This window comes from Ylistrum balloti, unplaced genomic scaffold (assembly GCF_031769215.1).
Source record: "Ylistrum balloti isolate Yb309-2 unplaced genomic scaffold, AGI_CSIRO_Ybal_v1 Utg370510, whole genome shotgun sequence".
NCBI lineage: Eukaryota > Metazoa > Mollusca > Bivalvia > Pectinida > Pectinidae > Ylistrum > Ylistrum balloti.
In genome coordinates this window covers 378,385-402,152 of record NW_026782329.1, presented here as the reverse complement: position 1 = coordinate 402,152, position 23,768 = coordinate 378,385, and the positions used below count along the sequence as shown (strand labels likewise).

At 33.9% G+C, this 23,768-nt stretch overlaps 1 protein-coding gene across 1 annotated transcript in view; it reads left to right on the top strand.

The window, feature by feature from the left end:
• Window positions 1-23,768, top strand: part of LOC132555675 (Fanconi anemia group J protein homolog) — a 37,878-nt gene that overhangs the window by 4,493 nt on the left and 9,617 nt on the right. Inside the window, exons 7-24 of the mRNA XM_060220029.1 lie at window positions 1,212-1,345; window positions 12,752-12,841; window positions 13,631-13,724; window positions 14,367-14,492; window positions 14,773-14,868; window positions 16,211-16,346; window positions 16,712-16,758; window positions 17,100-17,249; window positions 17,812-17,814; window positions 17,938-18,002; window positions 19,416-19,461; window positions 19,971-20,007; window positions 20,273-20,334; window positions 20,615-20,752; window positions 21,055-21,174; window positions 21,677-21,748; window positions 21,960-22,092; window positions 23,071-23,168. Coding sequence (XP_060076012.1) covers window positions 1,212-1,345; window positions 12,752-12,841; window positions 13,631-13,724; window positions 14,367-14,492; window positions 14,773-14,868; window positions 16,211-16,346; window positions 16,712-16,758; window positions 17,100-17,249; window positions 17,812-17,814; window positions 17,938-18,002; window positions 19,416-19,461; window positions 19,971-20,007; window positions 20,273-20,334; window positions 20,615-20,752; window positions 21,055-21,174; window positions 21,677-21,748; window positions 21,960-22,092; window positions 23,071-23,168 — 1,647 coding nt within the window. The remainder of the gene's footprint in view (window positions 1-1,211; window positions 1,346-12,751; window positions 12,842-13,630; window positions 13,725-14,366; window positions 14,493-14,772; window positions 14,869-16,210; window positions 16,347-16,711; window positions 16,759-17,099; window positions 17,250-17,811; window positions 17,815-17,937; window positions 18,003-19,415; window positions 19,462-19,970; window positions 20,008-20,272; window positions 20,335-20,614; window positions 20,753-21,054; window positions 21,175-21,676; window positions 21,749-21,959; window positions 22,093-23,070; window positions 23,169-23,768) is intronic.

The following is a 23,768-nucleotide window of genomic DNA, read 5'->3' as shown; positions in this document are numbered from 1 at the left end:
TTGTAAATACTGTGATGCCCGAGATGTTGTAAATACTGTGATGGCCGAGGTTTTGTAAATACGGTGATGCCCGAGGTGTAGTGAATACTGTGATGCCCGAGGTGTTGTAAATACTGTGATGCACGAGGTGTTGTAAATACTGTGATGCCCGAGGTGTTGTAAATACTGTGATGGCCGAGGTTTTGTAAATACGGTGATGCCCGAGGTGTAGTGAATACTGTGATGCCCGAGGTGTTGTAAATACTGTGATGCCCGAGGTGTTGTAAATACTGTGATGCCCGAGGTGTTGTAAATACTGTGATGCCCGAGGTGTTGTAAATACTGTGATGCCCGAGGTGTTGTAAATACTGTGATGCCCGAGGTGTTGTAAATACGGTGATGCCCGAGGTTTTGTAAATACAGTGATGCCCGAGGTGTTCTAAATACTGTGATGCCCAAGTTTTTGTTAATACTGTGATGCCGGAGGTGTTGTTAATACGGTGATGCACGAGGTATTGTAAATACTGTGATGCCCGAGGTTTTGTAATACTGTGATGCCTGAGGTTTTGTAAATACTGCGATGCCCTAGGTGTTGTAAATACTGTGATGCACAAGGTGTTGTAAATACTGTGATGCCCGAGGTTTTGTAAATACTGTGATGCGCGAGGTTTTGTAAATATGATGATGCCCGAGGTGTTGTAAATACTGTGATGTTGTAAATACTGTGATGCGCGAGGTGTTGTAAATATTGTGATGCCAGAGAGCAGTTTGACTACCACAAGAACCATTTTCAGTTTACAGTTTAGCTCCACTCATTTCCATATTTGTAAGCGATTATAGTTTGCATTGAGTTATTGAAAGTATGCATCACATTATCATAATGCTGCTTCCTATTTTAGAGATATAAATATTAGTGTATAGTGGAAGGTATTGATACAATCTTCCTTTTGAAAATGACACTCAGATATGACATCATGTTTAAAGAATGCTGGAGTTATTTAATTTAAAACTAAAACATGTTTTGCATGATTTATTTAAGCGAGGAAGTAGGAAGAAAACACATACTCTTAAAAGCTTAAGTACATATATATAACCTATGATTTTTCAGACTTAATTGATCAACTCTGTATGAAGTTTTATCAAAATGATCAGATATTTTTGTCTTGTTAAACTGTCAGTTTACTTATGAATTATATATACTAAGGGCTCATAGAGTTTCTGTTATGTTTCAGACAAAAGCTAGGCGGAGCCACCAGAGCATTGCCTATGAAACATCCCCTCCCATGGGTGAGGAACCAAGCTGTGGAGACAATAATGTGTGCTGTGCATGTTCCTGTAAACAGGAGCCAGTCACTGCAGTGAGGAAGTAAGCCAATATTGTATTTATGTATATAAACTATCACCATTGTCATTGTTACAGTAGTTTAGTTTGCACCTTAAAGTGGACTGGAAGTCAATACATTGATCTGTTGTGACACTAGATGTTGATGTAGTTATCTGTGATGTAAAAGGTATCTTCTGTCACAGTCAGTGGAAACCAACAATCTTTGTTTTTAGAGTTGTTGCCCTTTGTTTACTTTGCTTACAATCAATTGCCAGCATTCCATTGAATTTCACTAACTTTATGAGTATGATCAGGTTAAAAATGTTTACCTTGAGCATGTGTAAAACACAGTAGAAGGAACAATTTAAATACTTGGTGGGAAGGGTTTCTCCCTGTGTGATAGACTTCAATACTGTTTGGTGATATCTGATATAAACAGATCAAGAAGTTGTTGAAATATTCAAGTGCTGATGTTAGATGCAAACATCAGTTTTCTGTCCTATTTCTGTGTTTATTTAATCATCATTAGGCACTTCTATGAGCAGGGTTTTCCATGATTTTGTTAGTAGTAGGCTGTGTAGTGAAAATAGGAGGCTGGCCTGTCGTGTATGTGTAGTCGTGTACGGAAGGTTATTACGGAACTGGATTGGTGTAGGTGGCCAAATGATCAAAGTAGCCGGTCAAATTGGCCGGCGACCGGCTCTTATGGAAAACCCTGTATGAGTGAACTTCATTTTGGAAGTAATTGCACAGCTGATTTCTACTGTTGTAGTGTAGTTCTGTTGAAGTAATACAATACTGTAATCCAGCCATTTTTTCATGACTACTAACTTTATGATAAGTTTGGTTTACTTTTGCAAGATCTAAACAAACATTGTAAAACTTGAAGTTTACATTCTTCATCTAAACCTCATCAGGATCCCAGTTTAGGTTGCTATTTCTGGGGGCTGTGAAGGCCCAAGTATGGATCCCATTTCCAGTCACATTTAAATCATGTGGATAAATTTTCAAAAGATATACTGACATGCAAAGAAACACAACCTCTATTTAAATATTGTTAATAATAATAAACTATTGTAAGCAGTTTTAAATAGCATTATATCATACACATTCCTCATCTACTGACCTTGTGTCTCAGAGACATCAATACATGACCCCATCAGCACATGCACAGGTATACGTGACAGCATTTTTTTGTATTCTTTGACATGTCTACATCCTTCAAGTATCTGACATTAAAAGTCTGATATTGGATATTGTTTGCTATTGTGTAAAGGATGTCAAGGCTACACTGTACCTAATGATGAACACAACAGGGCAGTGTTGTTACTGTTTGCTGAAAATACCTGAAATGCTTTGCCAAGAGCAGTGAATGTCTAGAGAAACTCATTATCTTGTCTCTGCAGCCACCTTAGACTAGTTGAAATGAACGCTGGCCGTCCTCGAGCAGGCTTACCAAATGTTACAATTCCTCATCCTGAGCATTTCATAGGTTGCAGCACTTGCACAACTGGTTGAGAATCACAACCTGCAAAAGTGGGAATGCCCCCTAATCATCATTGATGTGATGTTAGACTCTAATGCAAATGAGTTTCCTCGGCAAAGATGGTGCTGGGTACTCTTCCCTGTTAAGTAATAATTCCAGTTGTACAGTCCATGTTGATACCAGTGTGTATATCAGCTTTGTGGTGATTGTTATGTGGATAAATGCATCGTAGAATGTAACAGGTTTGGTTATGGTAGTGTTTTTGTGTGGGGCGAGATCTGTAGCAGCAGCAATAATTACACGGTCATCATTGAAGGCAATTTGACAACTCTTTGATACGTTGACACTATTCTGCAATCTGTTATCATACTGTTTATCTGCCAGTGCTACATAATATTTCAACATGACAATGTTTGATGTCTGGTGGTGCGATGAGCAATGGAATTTCTTTACCAAAATATTGTTGACAAGTTACCTTTACTTTCCTAATCTCTGTCCAAATGGTCTTGTGTGGGACATATTGAATTGACGCCTTTGAATACCCCCAAAATGAACAGAGAACTTACCCACTCTGCACCAGGCACTTCTGGTAAAGTGGAAGAAAATCTTTGTTGCACAAATAAACAGTGCAAATGAACTCCATGAATTCAAGGAACAACAAATGCTAACAGGGGAATACTTGTTATTGAAGTTGGAAAATTTTAATGGCTATCACAGCTTCAGCCTTGACATTCCATGCTGAAGGGATGATGGCTTACTCTAAATTCACCATGTTTTCCAATAGAATAGGTGTATATCTCTAATTGTGTTGCAGAAGTAAAATGATACATTTAAACAGAATAATGACAATAATACAAAAACAAATTGGGAGGTTGCCTTTTTTCTTTTTTTGTGTGGTGGGGGGAGGGGGGCTCTCAATATATGTTCTACACCATAGAATCTTGTTTTGAATTGATAAAGTTTCTGTCTAAAATTAGATAGGCCCTAGAAAGACATAGGTCTAGTTCGTAGAACAGAATGACATTTGACGCTTCATGAGCATTCAATGAGATACCATATCCAGACAAATTGAACAATCTTATAATCAATTAACTTCCAGATCAATACAATGTCTCAGGCTTCTCTGTTCATAGCAAGTGAAAATTGATCACAGTTATCTGAAAACTTGTATGACTTATAGGTGACATAATGAACTCAAACATTCTAGTGATCTTTATCTGAGAGTTACAAGGGATTAATAAAGACAAATTTTACTACTGGAGAAGGATAGTATTCCCCAAATGGTATGCGTTCCCCTCTAAATATAAGCAAATTAATCATCGAGAAAATGTACTAACACCATGAGAAAATTTCCCTGAAATTGTGAACATCTTCCACAAAACAGACCTTATTGGTATATTATATTTAAATTCTCAAATCATGCAATCATGAATAGAAAAAAACCAATGTAATTTAACCTCAACATTGTCATATTTCATTCATGTAATTTTCACGTACGATATGTCATATATAACCCTATTCCTCTTCTGATTTCTGACCAAAATCCGAAATTCATCCTTTTCTCAAAATAGACCAAAAATTATCGTTGTTCAATAGTGACTGGCATTCCCCAAATTCTACATTAGCTCATAGTTACTAAACAAAAATAAAACACTCAAGGGAAGAAATTGTCTGTGACACTGAAAACTAGCAACTGATTCAATAAACATGATGCTATAGCTATGTATGTATGGAGATTTGAGAAAAACTGCACATACGGTAGATTAACATGCCAACTGTTATTAATCATCAAATGTAAAAAATGAAAGTCCGTGTTTATTATCCACTTTGATTTGTAGTAATGAATTTTCATGGTTTTGCTTCATTCACAAAATTTGCATAAATGGATTATAAACTTGTACATTTCATTGGGGTGCACATTGCTGACAGATTTTGCTGTATAATAGAGCCAGCTTCATTTGTTGGAAAAACTTTATCAGGTTTGATAAAGATGATAGATGTATTAATTGATAATAGTGATGATTAGAACAGTAAACTATCTAATTGATTTCTTGGCTGCCATCAGCTGTCAAGCTTATAGCTTTACGATCAGACAGAGTGAAACAAAGGGCAGTAACTCTGTGAGATCAGAATGCCTAACTGTGACTTACTTTGATGGTCAAGGGAAAGAAGTAAGGGAGAAGATTGTTGTCAACAACTCATGATTTATATCTTATATATCTGAAAATCAACATTTTATCAGGTACACATTTTCCATTTATTTAAGTGTGGTATATTCCATCTGTATGCTTTCAATATCCCGATTAGCTGAAGGAATCACAAAATCTGTATTTCTTGACTCAAAGTATTTTCTAGCTTTGAAGTCATATATATGTATACAGCATATAAAAAAAAGCATGATATATCGCTGTCACATGCATGCTGAAACTGTGATATCTTAACAGAAACATGGTATACTATTTTTAATATTAACGCTTCATTCAGGGTTTCTGAAAGAAAAACTCAGATTTCTTGATTTTGTGTTTAGAGTGTAAATGCTAGCAATATGCATTGTTGGCATTTCCAATGATAGTATTACAAAGCTTTCATGTCAAAAATCACCTGTTTCCTTATAAACTTTTGTGAAAATTATAAAAGTTAGTCTCTTTTGAGATGAACAGAACAATGCTATCAGTCAGGCATATCGGTGATTTTATCCTGATTTGACGTCAGATACTGATAATTCTTATAGCAGATAATGGAATCGTGTCTAGATTTTATACTCCCACCCACAAACTGCGGATAAATAACTCCAGATCTGTGTAGGATTATTAATGTATGTGTGGAAAAACTTGTACATAGATATAATAAAAAAATTATTATCAGAACATGAATCACCTGTGAATGATTATGAAATGTAGAAATAGCTGTATTAGACAAGAAGTCTGAGGAATGTTTTAGTGAATTTGGATAGAGTACAGTACAAATCATTGTATAGGGCCAAACAAAAACTGGCCGAGACCTGACACTTTCCCACTACATTACATCGAGGTAAGAGTGCAAATGATCTCCATAAACTTGTATAGGCATTCCGTCATCCTAAAACGCCAGTCATCTGCACAATGTGACAAGCGGAGGAGGGCATTTATACCTACTTGTGTAAATTAGCCTGAAAAAATATACAATTTAACATTGTGATATGAGAGATTGTACTATGACACTGAGCAAGTCCACCTGGTGTTCGCTGTACTGATTATCATCCAAGAATGATAACTCTTCACACAATTATAATGAAATACTATATGTGCCATTCATGCATTACAGATTCATTTTTACTTGTAAAATGAATAGTGACCCCCTGTGTGTTTATGTTTGTACTGTCGTTAATGTCGGTGCTGATGGCAAGAGAGAGTGTCAGTGGGTTGGTGGTACCTCTCCAGGGCTCTGTATTACCGGATCCCATACTAATTAAATTTCAGCAAAAAAAATATTTTCCTACTGTAATGATGAGATGACACAAAATTTGCTTCATTATTTTTTAACTTATTGTTGTAACTTTGTTATTATTTCGAGATATAAAATTTGCTAGTGCCCAAATTTTTCGGGTGTTAGAAATAGATATTTTACATGTAACTATGATGATTAGTGTTTCTCATAAATCATTTAATTTATATTATTTAACTGAATCAAAATCTTTCCATCGTGAATTCCAAGATCTCTAGGAGAACAATATACATATTTAAAGGGATTTCCTGCTTAATGTCAAGTTCCATTATGTTAACACGTGTGTAATTTTTCTATGCTCATCATGAGCACACATTGATCCTGTTTGAAGTCCAGGGGCTAATGGGCAAGGCCAAAAGGGGTTACAAATGAACTTGAAGAAAATTGTCTCCTCACCTAGATATGGTAGAATTAAATATCCTACATAGGAGAAGGTTCTTAAGCTGCTTAAATCATGAATTTGATGGCTTCAGGGTCTTGTTTGTCTTTGGGGATCTAGGAGTTAAAATGTAGTAGTTTCATATCAAAAAATCTTCATTTTGGAGAATTATTTGTTTTAATTGTGCTGAATCTGTCGTGTGGTTCAAAGCTCCACCACTCAGAAGTAGATAGGATTCAGTCACATACCATACAAGTCTACAAAACAGCTTAAAAATCTTATTACAATCAATTTTATAGGTGGAAATCCATCAAATATATAAAATGATTATCAAATATTTAAATGTATTTAGACCTTTTTTTCACAAATATTGCTGACTTTTCTTTACAGCATCTACCAGAATATATGTATTTTTTTGTTATTTTGTAACAGTTTGATTTAAAAATGTTATATTGAAATTGATTATAAAAAGTGTTTAGAGTGCTAGAGATGTTAGATAAGATATGATGAGATTTTATTGTTGTTAATAGTGACTAGAAGTTAGCTAATCTTATCCTACATCTTGGATGGTGTTTTACACACAGATAAGATAGATTTTTAAGTTTGTGGTGACAGAATAAAGTGTAAAAAGGAGACAAGGAAGGAGATAGTGGAGGAGGAGAAGTGTTCATTGAACCAGGCCTAACTTATAATCATTCATACTGCTTATGGGGCTCTGTTTTCTGTGACAGATTTATGAAGTCTGTATCAAATTCATTACCACAGGTCACAGGGTTTCCTTTTTATTGATATAAATGGTTTTTATTAATAGGTTTTGTAGTGGTTTTGACCCAGGAAAAGTGTTTAAAAGCACATTTTCTTTTTGTGAAGGATTCACTTCTCTCCTTTTTCTTCTCTTTCACCATGCAGTATAATTTGATACAATTTTTTTTAAACAGAGAGAGGTTGCTTGTTGTCAGTCTGGCTTTGATATCTCAACACAATCAAAAGTTCAATATACATAGGTTCACCAGATTTCTATACAAAGTGATTATATATAGTTGTTACTGGGTCAGCTACTTCAGGAATATGACAATAATTTTCAATTTATATTTTTTGTTTCTAATTTGGTCAGTGCCCTAAAATAGATCTGATTAATTCCATTCAACTTTTTTTGGGAGGTATGTCTTTTCTGAATTTTTATATAAGAATAAGGGACCTGTACAACATGTTCAGAAGTTACAACTATACTACAAGTGTATTGTGCCATCTTTGAGGAATATGTATCATATGTACAAATATGGTTTTAAAAGTGAATAGTGCCAAACATGAAACAGATTTAGAAGGTGTGTATCTTATAAATCAGAATAGTCGTTTAGTGGAATTGTCCAGGGGGTTACAAAGTGAATAAATTAATTCAGTGTAAAAATTAGATATTACCATATGTTGTCATGTCTGATAACATCAAAGCCTCTTTTGTTTGTATTAAATAAGGGAGATGTTCCAATATAATTACCTCTTGATTTTAAAGTGGCCTGTCCAATTAATCGATAGCCGTCACAAGCAATATCAGCCATGCTGGAAAAGCTAAGGTGAAATCTATTTTGTATCTCAGATATAGGGTATTAACGGCAGAATAGGAATGTGCCATATTTCATACTGAGATAGTTAGATTTCATTCCCCGAGTCCAGCTTTCGTTAACTCAGATTTCTGCGGAGATTTTGGGGCATGGCTGTCATCTTAAATAAATGTTGATGGATCAGATTGCTGTTAGTTTTGGCCTTTACAATTTCCAATTGAGTTTTATTGACCAATTTTATGTGTCAATTTTTCGGAACAATAAACCGCAATGTCGTTGATTTTATTAAATGTGGCCAAGTTTTTAACCCAATGGATCATCCTACAGTTAACAATCAAATAATCGTTGACGGTGGTTAGTGGCATTTATCAGTAGCCAGGTCGTATTATAAACCATTTTCCTAGACAGAATCTTGTTTTGTTCAGCTTTGCATGTTAAGAGGTAGATTTCATGACATTTGTAATGAAATCAACCTCGTTAAGAGCAGAGACTAATTGATTTTAGGGAGCTGAATAGTAATGGCTCAGGAAAGGTTTAAGAGGGAAATACAATTAGTGTAACGGGTGGCCTCATTTTCGCCAATTGTGTTAGATTTGGAGAGAGAAGCCTGAGCCGGAAATAGACATTTTCGTATTTTTCTGTCGATGTTTTAAACATTTCATCCAATACTTCCTCCAATATTGCATTTCAAATAGACGGTAAAGGAAATAGCAACGACAAGGCCAGATTAAGTTATCAGGGTAAAGGTATGCTGTTAAAGTTGTCTTTTACACAGAGTTGCCTGACATTTGTCATGCTATTAAACACAATTGATCCATCAGTCTCTCTGATAATTGGTGCTTCATCCCCGGCTGCTTCAAGTCTTGGCTGCTGACAAGATTAGGTTAGCTGGACTGGTGATGACTAGAGATAGCCTTAGTATTGTCAATAAAACTAGCCATTACCGTCCATCATTACAGGGCTAAAGACAAAGATAAAAACCTGTCAAATCACATTCCATAGTCAGAACAAGATGTGTGTACAAGGTAATTAGTGATCAAAATCCACAGTTACAAACATAACATTTGATCATTTCAAAGTGAACTGTGCATATCGTACATCAGGGACTCTGAGGAGGACATTCAGGGTACCTACACTGTTGTAGAAATTATAGAAATTAATAGACCACTAGCTGTTAGGTATGTGTTGTGGAATGTGTCAGGAAATTATTGAGTGAGGAAAAATCATTCATGGTGAACATTACTAGATTGGTAAATAGAACATTCTGGCTAACAAAGACTAAAAATCACATGCTGCCTACTCTGTGAATTTAATCCTACATATTTCCATTTTGTTTTGTGTTGCCACAACAAAGGTGCAGAAGTGAGATGTAATGTAACTTTTTCATTAACTTTGGTATTTTGTCTTTTACCCAGTGTAAGAAGTTACATTAAGACCAGTTTCTCAATGAGTGTAAGTACTACAGTAGAACTCGTATTTGGGAAAAAACATGAAATCTTGGTGTATTTTGACTCACTACACTATATTATTCACTTTCAATAAACAATACAATCTTTCTTGACTCATTTAGCCATTTAAAAAAAAAAAAAGTTTTTTCTATGTGTCTCACAAGTCGGACAGAGTTATGGGTATCTGATTTGTTGATGGAGTTTATTGCCTCGTGAACAGCCACAGCCATGTTTCAGGAGTTGATATCTAAGTACCTTACTAAAGTTAAGGAATATATTTTCTTATGGTATTTGGAACAACTATTATTGAACTCGAGTAATTTGAAGTCAGTTATCCATTTTACCCAAATTTAATTGTAACTACCCCCTACTATCCCTCAGTAAGCTTAACAAAATAGAAAGGTAATCCTTATATTTACAGTTTTTCTTCATTAACATGCAGTTCAATTTCTACAGTTTCCAAAGATTACAGACACAAAAAAAGAACATAAACATTAATTTTGCTGTAAATATAAGAGCTTGTTCTTCTCATCCTACGACGAGTAATACTGGAATAAAATGTGAAAGGAGCCACAAGCATGAAAGCATGCCTATTGTTCAACATTGACTGTAGACCTGTGAGAATTATATATATGATTGCACTGATGTCCCCTTACATTGACTGCAGACCTGTGAGAATTATATATATAATTGTAGACCTGTGAGAATTATATATATAATTGTACTGATGTCCTCTCACATTGACTGTACACTTGTCATAATGTATAAGACTTTAGACAGTCCCTAACAGTAGTTTAGTTGTCATCTTCAGCCTCCTGATAAATCGTAGGACAGCTTGTCTCTCTGGCTTCCTTCTCCATCTCAGATATTAACAGGAATTAAGATGGCCATGATAATTCTGTCGAGTACAGCTGGAGTTGATGCAGGCTGTCGTGGTCCGTTTCACGCTCCAGGAGATGACCGTTTCATGTTTTATCTTTTGTATGATGTTATCTAAAATATGGAGAATTCGGTTACAGAGAGCTTAGGAATAATGAAAATTAGTCAATTTTTTTATGATTATCTGAGAAAGATCTAGATGTAAATATGAATTGTTGATTGTATTATGTGAAACAGATAATGTTTTACATAAAATATCTGCTGTCAGCATCCTTATTATCACTCATGTCAATTGAACCATTCATAAAAAGATTGTAGACTATTGCTATTCAGAAAGATAGAAAATACAGTCTTTGTAAAGGTGTTACTTTTATTTTAGAATTTAAACTCTGATAGATGAAAGAAGTGTTGTGAATGATATTCAAAGGGCACTTCAGATAGTGTGTTAAAAAATGTACTTATTAACATAAGGTTTTGTTGGATATAGTGATAGACTTCTATACGATCTCATTTGATCCCTTAAAATTTTACAAAAATCAAACGAAAAAAAATCATTGAAAATATAATATTTACAAAAAGAATTATTTTGTGAATGTGGCTTTGATGCTGACTTTGATCAAATTGAGGCTGATTGTCTTTTCTCTTCAGTGTCTGGAAAGAAGTTACATTCCTTCACAAATCCAAGCATGTAGTTTGATTGTATAGTGCCATATAACACGTCAGTAGTCAGCCATGACAGTAGGTACCCAATGACTCTAGGACCCCAGTTCTTTCTTTTTCTTTGGTAATTTTTGTCTCACATTAAACATTCAGGAAACCAAGGCTTAATGTTTTTATTTTTCAGGCAGTGGCATCATCAACATTTCGTTTTTAAATTTTGTGATTAGATATGTTTACAAAATATTGTGCAGTTTTATCTTACAGTAACTCAGAAAATTAAGGTACTAAAAAGATGGATGTTCAAGTGTTATGCTTAGCTCAGTTTCTCATTTAAAACAAACACGCCAATAAAATCTGGAGTATAGTAACATTGTAGTATGGACTTTTGAACATTTTAATGCCCGCCACAAATTTTTAAGCTTGTGTACATGGGTCATACTATGACGATGTGCAGTGATAAAAATACAGGACCTAAGCCTCCCTTATTTACAGAGTTATTGCCCTTTGTTGAAGTATTGTGTCCAGACCACAACTTTAGATCGCTTGCATTTGAAAAAGGATAATGAAATTTGGTGTGTATATCAATCAAACATATACAATATGGAGTATAACAAGTAGAGGGCCCACAGTTTATTAATTACAGAATTATTGCCCTTTTGTTAAAATTTTGCATACGAAGCATAACTTTCCTTGCATTTAAACTAGGAGTTTGAAGCTTGGTCATACTTAGACAATGTATTAGCTTCAGGGCTTCAATCCCTTTATTACAGAGTTATTGCCTTTCTTGAAATTTGATGTCCTTTGCATTACTTTGCTTTCATTTAAACGAGGATAATGAAACTTGGCGTATACAATGGTGATGCTAAGAGATGTAAGGTGTACCAAATCCTAAAGTACAGAAATATTTCCCTTTTATTAAAGTTTTGTGTCCAATAAAGTTGTTTTCCAGGAGAATTTATCAATTTTACTGACTTATGCTCTTTTTTGTATTTATTTGTGCGTCCTTAAGGAAAAACCTACCATTTTGAGAAATGACTACAAAGTCTTGATGGCTTCACATTAGATTGATATTTATAATGAAATAAGTACTGTAAGATATAGTGTTCCTCTTCTTCCTTGAGAAGGCTGTTATTTTTTGGAGGAAAGTGCCATATTTAAGTGACTTTTGAGTATTGTAAATTTTTATTTCATGTTTATTTAAAACTGACAACAACATATCTATGATGTTAATACATCATTAATTAGAATTATCCTTGAAATCTAGTATTTTTGGGTTTTTAGTGTATTACGCAGACTTAAAAATTAGCATTCTGGCAAAGCGGGACAGGTGAGACCTAAAAATACATGTAATATTAGTTATTATTATTTCTTTGTAAACTAAAAATAAAAGTGTGTTTGTGCTACAAAATAAATTTTTCAAATAGATAGATAAATAAGACAACTTGGTTACCTGTTGGTCTTTCATTGAAAGGAAAAATTCATACATTCATTGTGGTACAAATGCATACAGAAATAGACAAAAACATTAATGTGGATTTGATCTCATGTTTGTAGAGTACCTAAGATCTATTTTGGAAGTAGGACCCACAAACAGATAACACAGATTGTACGTGAACTACGCAAGACAGCATACAAGGAAGCTAGGTAAGATGTGCACCCCACATCAGTAGTGTATACATACTGATATATCAAACGTCAACATTAGTGGTCATCACATCGTAAGAAAGGGTGCGGCTTATACGCCAGTTTGTCTTATATGTAAATAGAATTTTAAAAATCGCTAAAAACCAGCAATGCAGCTTATACTTGGATGTGGTTTATAGGCCAGAAAATATGGTACATTGAATAATTATCATTCGAAGAATTCTTTCACCTTTTTTAATTTAGATGATGTGCTATGAAGTTTTGTCATGAATGACATCACCAGGATTACACAGAAAGTTTGATATAACCTGTAACACTATTATTCTTTCATGATCAGAGAACTGATTACAAGTCAATTTAGAATGCATCATGTTCCTGTGGCTCCAACCCCAATCAATTAATTTCGTTTTATAAAAGTAATGATTAAAACACAAAAAGTTTCATATGCATTTCATTCATGCATTGTTCTACTGTATCTAATTTAGAATCTTTATTTAAAGTTGCTGTTCATTTGTGGTGTTGTTTCGTGCAGTCTTAATGGTAGTTATTGTTATTCTCTCACAAGGAAGTTGTTTGGAATATTAACGTTTTGCCTCTGTCAACATTTTAGCAAATTCATAAGTTCTTGCGATGTTTAGAGGTAATGAAATCATTTTACATCAGATTTTAAAATCAGTGTGTGCTTTATGATGCTAAATTTTGTTATAAGTGATGTTTGTAGATCTTCATAGTACATGTATGTATAAAACTTCTTTGTGATATGAGAACTTTTCGTTGTTACCATTACAGAATGACCATATTAGGCAGTAGGGAACATACCTGTATCCACCCATCCGTGTCCAAGATGAAGGGAAAGAATGAAGGCTGTAAGGAACTACTGGATGTAAGTTATCACTATTACAGCTTCACGGTAATTTCTGCATCAAGTTCTTAAGGACTTTAAGTGAAGCTAAGAGGTTACTTTTCCTTCAACAAAATTACAAACAAACTGAAATTATCAAAAGGTTTTGTCTCAAATTTACAACAGCACGAATTTTCATTATAAAGATTCTGGAATTATGATATACATCTACTGATAGTACAAATGAATAAGATCTTCTTTGAATTAAAAAGTTGACATTAATGCAACTGCAGTCCAGTGTGATCATTTTTGTCATTAAGATTACATTTTGTCTTAAAGATTTTTAAAAATTGTCTTAAGAGAGATTTTGTCTTAAAAATAAGATTGTTTTTTGAATGCTTTTTTTTTCTGAAATGCAATTTTGTTTTTTGTAATTTGTCATTAAGATGACATTTTGTCTTTTAGATAAGATTTTCTCTTGACATTAAATTTTGTATTTTAGATGAAACTTTTTTTTTATGCAAACATTTTGTCATTATGACACATTTCATATTCTAGATAACATTTTATCTTAAATGAAATAGATGTTTTTATAATCCCTGAAAATTTTCGGGAGAGCATTTAGTCTCCGCCTTGTTTCATCAAGGTAACATTACATCTTTAATATAATAATTTTTGTGATAGGGCCCAGGCTGTAAGTTTAATGACCGAGTCAAGAAAGTGTTTGCCTGCCAGAGCCAAATCAAAGATCTAGGACTTACAGAGGCTTGGGACCTCGAGGATATCATTGGTGTTGGCCAGGCAAAAACTGTAAGGGCGTATAGCAAACCTTGAAAGACAAGAATTTGGTAATGTTAACATGGTACAAAAATCTACTGAATTTGATACACCAATTAAGTTAATATATTGATAAACTAACAATCACCTACAGGATAAATTTTTAGTGTCTAATATTCTTGATTGAAAAGAATGGAGAAAGTTTTGTTCTTTGATTTACATCATGTTTTTGTTTTTTTATCTAAAAATGTCTTCGACTCGTCTTTTAAAAAAGTGAGAGAAATCAATTAACTGATATATGCTTTCTTTGCAGGCGTGTCCATACTATGGTACCCGTAGTCTGAAGAAGGATGCAGACATCATATTTTGCCCCTACAATTATCTTATAGATCCCATCATAAGGGAGGCTGTAAGTAGTTATAGAGATTCTGGTACAGACACTGTCTCTTAATGGGATAGACTTGGGTATGGGTCGGTATTAATTATAGGTTATATAATAAAAATAATCACAAATATTGAATGTTATTTCGTTTCCATGGATGCAGAAATTATTTACCAAGGAGTTAAATATAAATCAATAACAACTGAATCAATGTCAGTTGATCTGTCCCACCCTGATATCAAACCTGGCTCAATCAACTGGAAACTTGCACAATTTTTCAGTGGAAGGGAGGTAACTGCAAAATTAAGTTCAGCCCAGCATCAAGCCTGATTCCTATTGGACCTGGAAAATATCACATAACAAATACTACATTGTGATTCACACTAGTTTGTACCTGTATTTTTAGATATTGTTTAGGTACAATATTAACACAATAGTAGTAATTGATAAAACATTGTTCAGTTTAATTCACTCACTGATTTTACTTTCATCATATTTCTTTTTCTTCAATCTGTCACGTCATTAATTTTCATGTGGTCTGTGAGTCATTTTTTTGGGGAGTTTTGTTTTTATTGATTTCATTTGTACTCTTTATCCGAGAATTCATATGTGTGAAAATTGATGAAGTGTTTTGAAAATTGACATGAATCTAAAGTGTTGCTGAATGTTGTTGTTACAATTTATTTTTGAGGGCCAGTATCAACGGAATTATAAGTTAAATAATTAAACTTGAAAGTTGTTTTGTAATGTCTCTGTACCAGAAATATTTAGAGTTAATTTGGTAAATGTAATGTAAAAGTTTAGTTCTTAGAATTAGAATATTAATGTTGAGAAATCAACACACAATACATCTATAGATGGTTAGTGATATGAAGGGAATGGTGGCTGGTTTATCTTGCGGCCTATCCCAGTCAGTACTTGCACTATGTGCACAGGTTGTATCTTGTAGCATTGTAAGATGTTTGTCAAACAAAAACTAAACATAAAAAAAGAAAGACAGTATTTCCGGGACTTCTAGAGCTATATCAATACACATTTGTTTCATTTGTCGATATTTGCATTCATGTATTCATCATATAATGAGGGTTTTGTATTGCTCATAAATATCACTTTATTAAACTGAGAGAGGAAAAAAAGATGTTTGTCGTCATTCTTCATTTGTACAATAAGCTGAAAACTATAATGGCACAAAGTTGAACATTTCTTGGAAATGTCTTTATACATCACCTGAAATGAAGTATGCATTTGATTATGTTTCTGTGACTTGTGCACCAAATCAAGAGATATATTTATCTAGGACGAGTCTCCATGATTTTTTAGGGATATTTTGGAAATCATGTTTGAATTAATGAAACAATGTTGTTTTAAGATGGAGATAAATGTGAAGGACCAGATTATCATCCTGGATGAGGCACACAACATGGAGGACGCTGCGCGGGAGGCTGCCAGTCAGACCATTAAATGTGACGAGCTGGAGAGAGTGGTGAAGGAATTGGATGAAATGAGTATGTGTGATTGGGAAGAAGGTTTAAAATGAAAAATCTGATTACAACTCCATTTGGTAACACATGGTTCCATAGAGACTTTAATATATTAAAACCCTAATAATATTGTAAATTTTATGTCTTCTTCGGTACTAAAGGTTTGTATGCTTGTTTTCATTCTGTTATTATGTTACATTAGATTCGTATCAGTCACTTTTATATTTACTGGTAACTACATACAAACACTTCTTTATTTATTGAATGTTCAGTATATACCAAAAATAGGTCACTTATCATGAATGTTTTTTGATACACAGTTGTTAGACCTTTCTGATATCTAAGAAGCTCCAGAGGTGCCTTGCAATACTTTGTCTTTTGTTTTGTAGTTTCCTATAACCTGAAGACACCAGAACACTTGAGAATCAGACAGGCAGTAAGTGCTAATTTTCTTCTTGTAGTAGGTTAACAAGTCCTAAACTGTATTGGAAATGAAATGTGTGGGAATACAGTTAAATATGAAATAGCCATATATAGCTGACAAACATACCTGATAAGTAATGTCAATTTGTAGTCAAATCTAGGATTAATCTCTATTGACTAGATATATTCTGTGTAACAGTTTAGAAGATTGATTTAATGAGTTTATGTTCGCTGTTACATGTATCTTAACTTTGCTTGTAAATGTTTCCTGTTTATTTCTAGTTTAAAAATTTTATTATTTTAGTTTAAAGTTCCTAGGTAACGACCTGATCCAGTGTTTGTCCTGTGTTTCAGTGCAGTGGTCTTATCAAGTTCATGGAGGACAATGAGGCTAGTCTAGAACAGCAGTCTTATGACCAGGCATATCGATGTTGGTACGGGTACGACATTGTAGTTCGCATGGAGCAGCTGGGGATAGGGCCGAAACACTATCCCGAAATCAAAGTAATTGTCAAGGTTTTATGATGCAGTTAGGTTGGAAGTTTTCTGGTATGCCAAGTGATAAAGTATTAAAAAAAAAGATAAAAACAATATTAACATATTTTCATGAAAGTTGGAAAAAAAATGTTCCTGGCAACATTAAAACGTATATAGAATCAAGTGTAATCCAGTGTATATATCTGGTATAGCAGGTTTATATAGGATGTTAGCATTTGTCTGTTGGTGAAGCTTCCTACTTGTTAATGAAGATATTACCCTTGTTGTAATAACTGACAGTAGTGAACGTAGGAAAATTGGTCTGTTTATTCACAGACATTATATGTCTATATTCTAGACATTATATATTTAAATTTTAGATGTCTAATGTTTGTTTATGTTCTGGATGTTTTTCGTCTGTTTGAGATCTTGACATCCAATGTTTGTTTATGTTCTAGATGTTTTTCGTCTGTTTGAGATCTAAACATCCAATATTTTTTATGTTCTAGATGTACTTAATCTGTTTGTAATCTAGACGCCCTTTGTCTGTTTGTGATCAAGATGTCTTGTGTGTTTTTGTGTTTTTTAGATGGTCAGTGTCTAACGATGTTTTAAGCATCTGAGGTCTGTTTGTGTTCTAGGTTTCCTTTGTTCATATTCTAGATGTTGCATTCCTGTTTGTGTTTCAGATGTCCTGTGTCTGTCTGTGTTCTAGACAACCAGTTTATGTTTGTGTTTTTTGATGTCCTGTAATTTTGTTGCCAAAAAGAGACATCATAGGTTTGTCTTCTAGAAGTTATATATCCGTTTTTGTTCTAGACATTTTTTGTCAGTGTGTATTCTAAGCATTCTTAGTGTATATGTATTTTTTATCTGCTTTGTATGTCTGTGTTTTATACATCACATGTCTGTGTTTTATACATCACATGTCTGTGTTTGATACATCACATGTCTGTGTTTTATACATCACATGTCTGTGTTTTATACATCACATGTCTGTGTTTTATACATCACATGTCTGTGTTTTATACATCACATGTCTGTGTTTGATACATCACATGTCTGTGTTTTATACATCACATGTCTGTTGTCTGTGTTTTATACATCACATGTCTGTGTTTGATACATCACATGTCTGTGTTTTATACATCACATGTCTGTGTTTTATACATCACATGTCTGTGTTTTATACATCACATGTCTGTGTTTGATACATCACATGTCTGTGTTTTATACATCACATTTCTGTGTTTTAGACATCACATGTCTGTTGTCTGTGTTTTATACATCACATGTCTGTGTTTTATACATCACATGTCTGTGTTTTATACATCACATGTCTGTGTTTGATACATCACATGTCTGTGTTTTAGACATCACATGTCTGTTGTCTGTGTTTTATACATCACATGTCTGTGTTTGATACATCACATGTGATACATCACATGTCTGTGTTTGATACATCACATGTCTGTGTTTTATACATCACATTTCTGTGTTTTAGACATCACATGTTTGTGTTTTAGACATCGCATGTCTGTGTTTTATACATCAAATGTCTGTCTTTTATACATCACATGTCTGTGTTTTATACATCACATGTCTGGTGCTTTATGAACTCTAAAGGGATGCCCATAGATATGTACCTGATTACAGGTGAATTGTTGACACTAGGGGTCAACACCAGGTATTTGACTACATGGATTCATCTGATGGGCCATTGGCCAAATGAAATGGAATGAACTTGGACATGACTACCAAAGTGACCTTTATTATGGTCAGTTGAAATGAATACTCTGGACCTGAGGTAAACAATTAGATATTACTGATCCAGAATTAATGCAATCAGGCTAGCAACTTCATTTCTTTAGGGATGTGGTTACAACATTGTAAGTACAATAGTACTTTGGATGCCATTGTTTGTTACTATTTATAGAAATTCATCAACCGATTCAGTGACATCACACCAATTTAAATGGAAGGAAAGTTAATTAATCTTTACAAAAAGGTCATCTGTATGAATACCATGTTTGACAGTGTTTAAAGTTTCCTGTTTCTCTGAATCATCCAAAAAATAAGATAACATATGAGAAGGGAAGTAACTCTGTCCTGTCTCGGCTTACTTACTCATGTCTAGCTATTTCAGGGCTTCAAGTTGTTAGCTTTTACATCATATAAATCTTTCTATTGCAGAGTTGCCATTGTTAAAACAACTTCTTATGTATCTAACAGAGACACAGTAAGTGCATGTTAATAACAGCAGTGTTTTCAATAGTTTCCAGAACTTAAATATAACAAAAGATATTACCGGTAATAGTCTCAGAATAACACAGTTAATTGTAAATTTCAATGGATACCAACCTGTAGATTGTTCTTTGGTTGTTACATTGTTTGTGTATTGCTGTAAATTATCAATTTCCATCAGGGGTTTATTTTCATTGATTTGGTGGATACTGTTATCCATGTACTCATGAACTGTTAGTATCAGTATAAATTGATTTATAGAGCTATATTTATCTATGAAATTTCCACGGAAAAGTGATTTTAAAAAAAAAACTGGAAAACGAGCTGCTCGAACATATATGTCTATACAGGAAGTTAAAGGTATCATTGATTCATGGACTACTTTGACACTCACAAACTTTTCATATACTCTTAACTTTGATAATGTTTTACTTAACACTGGCACCTGTAGTTTAGAATTTTCTCACAATCAAACTACAACTTTTTATGCATTTCTTTTTACAGGACAACAGCTGGCTTAGCGCGAAAAAAAAGAGAGGAGGTGAGTTTTTCTTCAATGATGTTGGCATCATGAACAAAATTACCTTTTTTTTTTTTTTTTTTTTGAAAAGTCATTATTATGCTTTTTAAGTAAATAAAAAAAAAAGAATGTTGCGGTAAGTTTTCCACAGTTAGGGACAGGTAATTAATTCAAATTAGGGTATGTATCTATGACCAATTGAGGAGTTTATCTTGTAATGTTACCTGGAGCAATTGAATTTTTGTTACATTTTACTGAAGAGATGACGTGTTTGTTTCCCTGATAGGTATGCGGGCAACGCCTGTTACTGTGAACAGTCTCAACTTCTGGTGCATGAACCCTGGTGTGGTGAGGTCTTAAAAAATCTCCTGAAATAGACATACTAGACTTGAATTGCTTTTTGCAACAATGATAAAATGTGTATATTAATCTAGTTTATAGATGATATATAGCGAGGATCACATGTTCTATCTCTGAGCATAAATGCTGTAGACCTATTCTTTAGGTATAGATTTTAAGTCTTACAATCTTGCTATAATTATATCATCTGATTTGTTACATAAAGCACACAATCTTTCTATAATCATTTTGTAAGCTTTGTTTTTGACATGACATTCCATCATTCCAGGCATTCTCAGATTTTAAGGATACACGGAACATTGTCCTAACCAGTGGAACTCTCTCTCCAATGTCGTCATTCGAGTCAGAGTTGGGGGTACCGTTCCCAATAAAACTGGAGGCCAACCACGTCATAGAAGATAAGCAGGTATCATTTAACGGGATTTTAAACATATAGCATTGTCATTGCTCAAAATGACACAGACTAGATACAGACTAAAGGAAGATACCATACCCAAATGAACATGCAAAGTCTTGGTGTAATATTGACATCCATTCCATTGTGTCTTATTAGGTGATGATGTAATTTTCTGTTTGGTATGAAAACCTTATAGTAGAGTTAGAATATTATTTAATATGTTTAAGAAATGAGGACTCTTTCTGATGATTTTTGGGTCAGTTAAAAAAACAAATGGCTTAGATAATTTTCAATGGGACCATGATTTCCAGGTTTGGGTAGGAGCTATTAGCCATGGACCAAAAGGTGGATCCCTGCAGGCAGTCTACAAAACTATGGAAACCTTTAACTTCCAGGATGAACTCGGAGAACTGGTGCTCAAAGTCTGTCAGGTAGGCTATACTATCATCATGGAAACCATCACACCTTGTCATATTGTCTACAGTGATATATATAAATCATGTCTTTCAGATATAGATTTGTTACTGTCCCAGCTGACCACCAGAGAATGTTTTAATGGTTTCTACAGGAATAGTGAAATATGGGAATTCTGTTGATTAAAATAAAACACTTTTCCTATTTATCAAAAGAAATATTTATATTTAAACCTATGTAACATGAAAAATCAAGTTTTTTTAGAAGTGACATTACACATGTCACATCTGGTCAATTTTAAAACTGATTTGTGGCGAGTTCTTATGATAATATTTTAATCCCAAACTTGATGAGGAAATAAAGACAATAATTGGCAGTTTTAGTGTGAGTCATCTTACCTTTTTGATAGATTATGTTTAAATTAGGTTACTGCTCTGTAAGGGTTACACAGGTTTAATTTATCTATTGTTGAGATGTCCATACTCCAAGCTAGTAACAAACCATTGTGTGTGTTCACAGAAAGTCCCACATGGAGTTCTAATCTTCCTGCCTTCGTACAAAGCTCTGCAGAAGTTCTCAGAGAGGTGGAAGGTTTGTACTTCACTGTTTTCTAAATATGACTTACTACCAGCCAGTACTTTATGTTTGGGTAATTGTAGGATTTTGAACGTCAGATATGTATATAGTAATATAATATGCCTGGATGAAAATATCATGCCTCTCAATCAGGTTTCTGAGAAATATGAAAAATATCATTTCATGTAACCAGTGATAATCATATCATGTTGTAATTTTATTACAGAATACTGGGTTATGGGCAAAAATTGAAAGAAAAAAGAAGATATTAAGTGAACCTCGTGCATCAGACAAAGTTGATTTTGAGTCCCTGATGAAGAATTTCTACGATACGATAGACTGCTGTCATGATGAGGATGGTAGGTGGCGACGCACACTGTTAATACAATATGTTGTTTAAGAGAAAACAATGTAAAAGAACCAACACTCTATATGTCTCAGATTGCAGCTAGGTTCCTGGATGGCTACCAGAGGTGTTCTGTAGAGTTCCTTACAATGTGGTCAACATAATGAGAATATAAAGGATTCTCCTGATGACGGCCGCATAGCGGTCGAAACATGTCGACGAATTAGTCTACAATAAAACTACAACAAGTGTTCCTGAATGTTGAGAATCCTTTATTTTCGGTTTAATATGCAGTTTAAGGATGCTGTCTACAGGTCTGAAATGGGAAATATTTCCAATATAGAACCTTCGACCTGTAGATAGTTTTGAAAATTTGAATTTAAACTAGCTTATCATCAAAGTTTACACTAAAGATATTTTTGTATGGAGTTTATGTTACCAGCTATGTTTTGATTTGTGGACTTTAAGAATTGGGAATGAGAAGATAGTCTGTCAATATTGATAGTATCAACAGAATGGAAATCACAAAACATTTTACTTCGGCTTACCTTGAAAATGTGTTTGTTGGAATTAGCAATAGAAAATGTTTACTCAGGAAAGGGGTGGGGTTACACATGTATACATATTGTGATCATGTGTGGAGTGTTGAGGAGGGTTAGAAGAAAAAGGCTGAAATTGACATTATAAAAGATGATCAATGCGCTGAAAAATCTGACTTTTCAGTGAAACGATCGTCTTTCATAAAGTTCTTTTAGGCATCTTCTGAATTATGTTTACACAAAATATGAATGTTAAACAAATGATGTTCAATTGTACTGGAAAATCTGTTCAGTTCCTCTAAAATCTGTAGGTGAATTTGTACAATCTGCTGTAGCTATCTGAGAAAATCCATAAAAACCGTAATTGGCTTACAAGATTTTTCTAACGAATTGATGTACTACCATTCATTATCTGGTCAACTTCAATCTTCCATTTCCTCTTTCTTTGACAGAGGGAGACATTGATGGGGCACTATTCATGGCTGTGTGTCGTGGGAAAGTCAGCGAGGGACTCGACTTTGCTGACAATAATGCCAGAGCTGTGATCACGGTTTGTATTAAATAGATTAAAAACCATTTTATTTGAAAAAAATCAATGTACCTGTGTTTGAGATAGTGAATTATCTTAACCATAGTGCACAAACATACAATGATGAATTAGGGAGAAGGGTTAAAGTTTTAGAGGGATTAAAGTAATCACTCTTTAGGTATGCAATGAAAAGATTGTGTTCAGTCATGAACTCGTTAACAGATTGATATCAGAGTATTATAATGTCTTGTTCTGCACCTGATTTAATCAAAATTGACATAATTCTGAGTAAAAGGGTCAAAGGTTGAACTGGGCTAGTTTTGATTTAAGGAGCGCTTCATGTGCTATGATAACATATCTCTTGAACACCTCCCACAGATTAGTGTTATATTTTACATTATGATGGAGCGATATTAACTTGTACAAATTAAACTTTTTCATTTTAGTGGGTAAACTAGTTTCTTTGGCTCTTTAACTGTAACATTTCAGGCAAGCGTAATATTTCATACAAGATGGACCTGAAAGATTACATCAGTCCTTGATAAACTTTAATCAAGATTTATAAAAAAAAAAGTAACATCAGTAGATCAATCCTTATTATGTAAACAAACAACAGTGGTC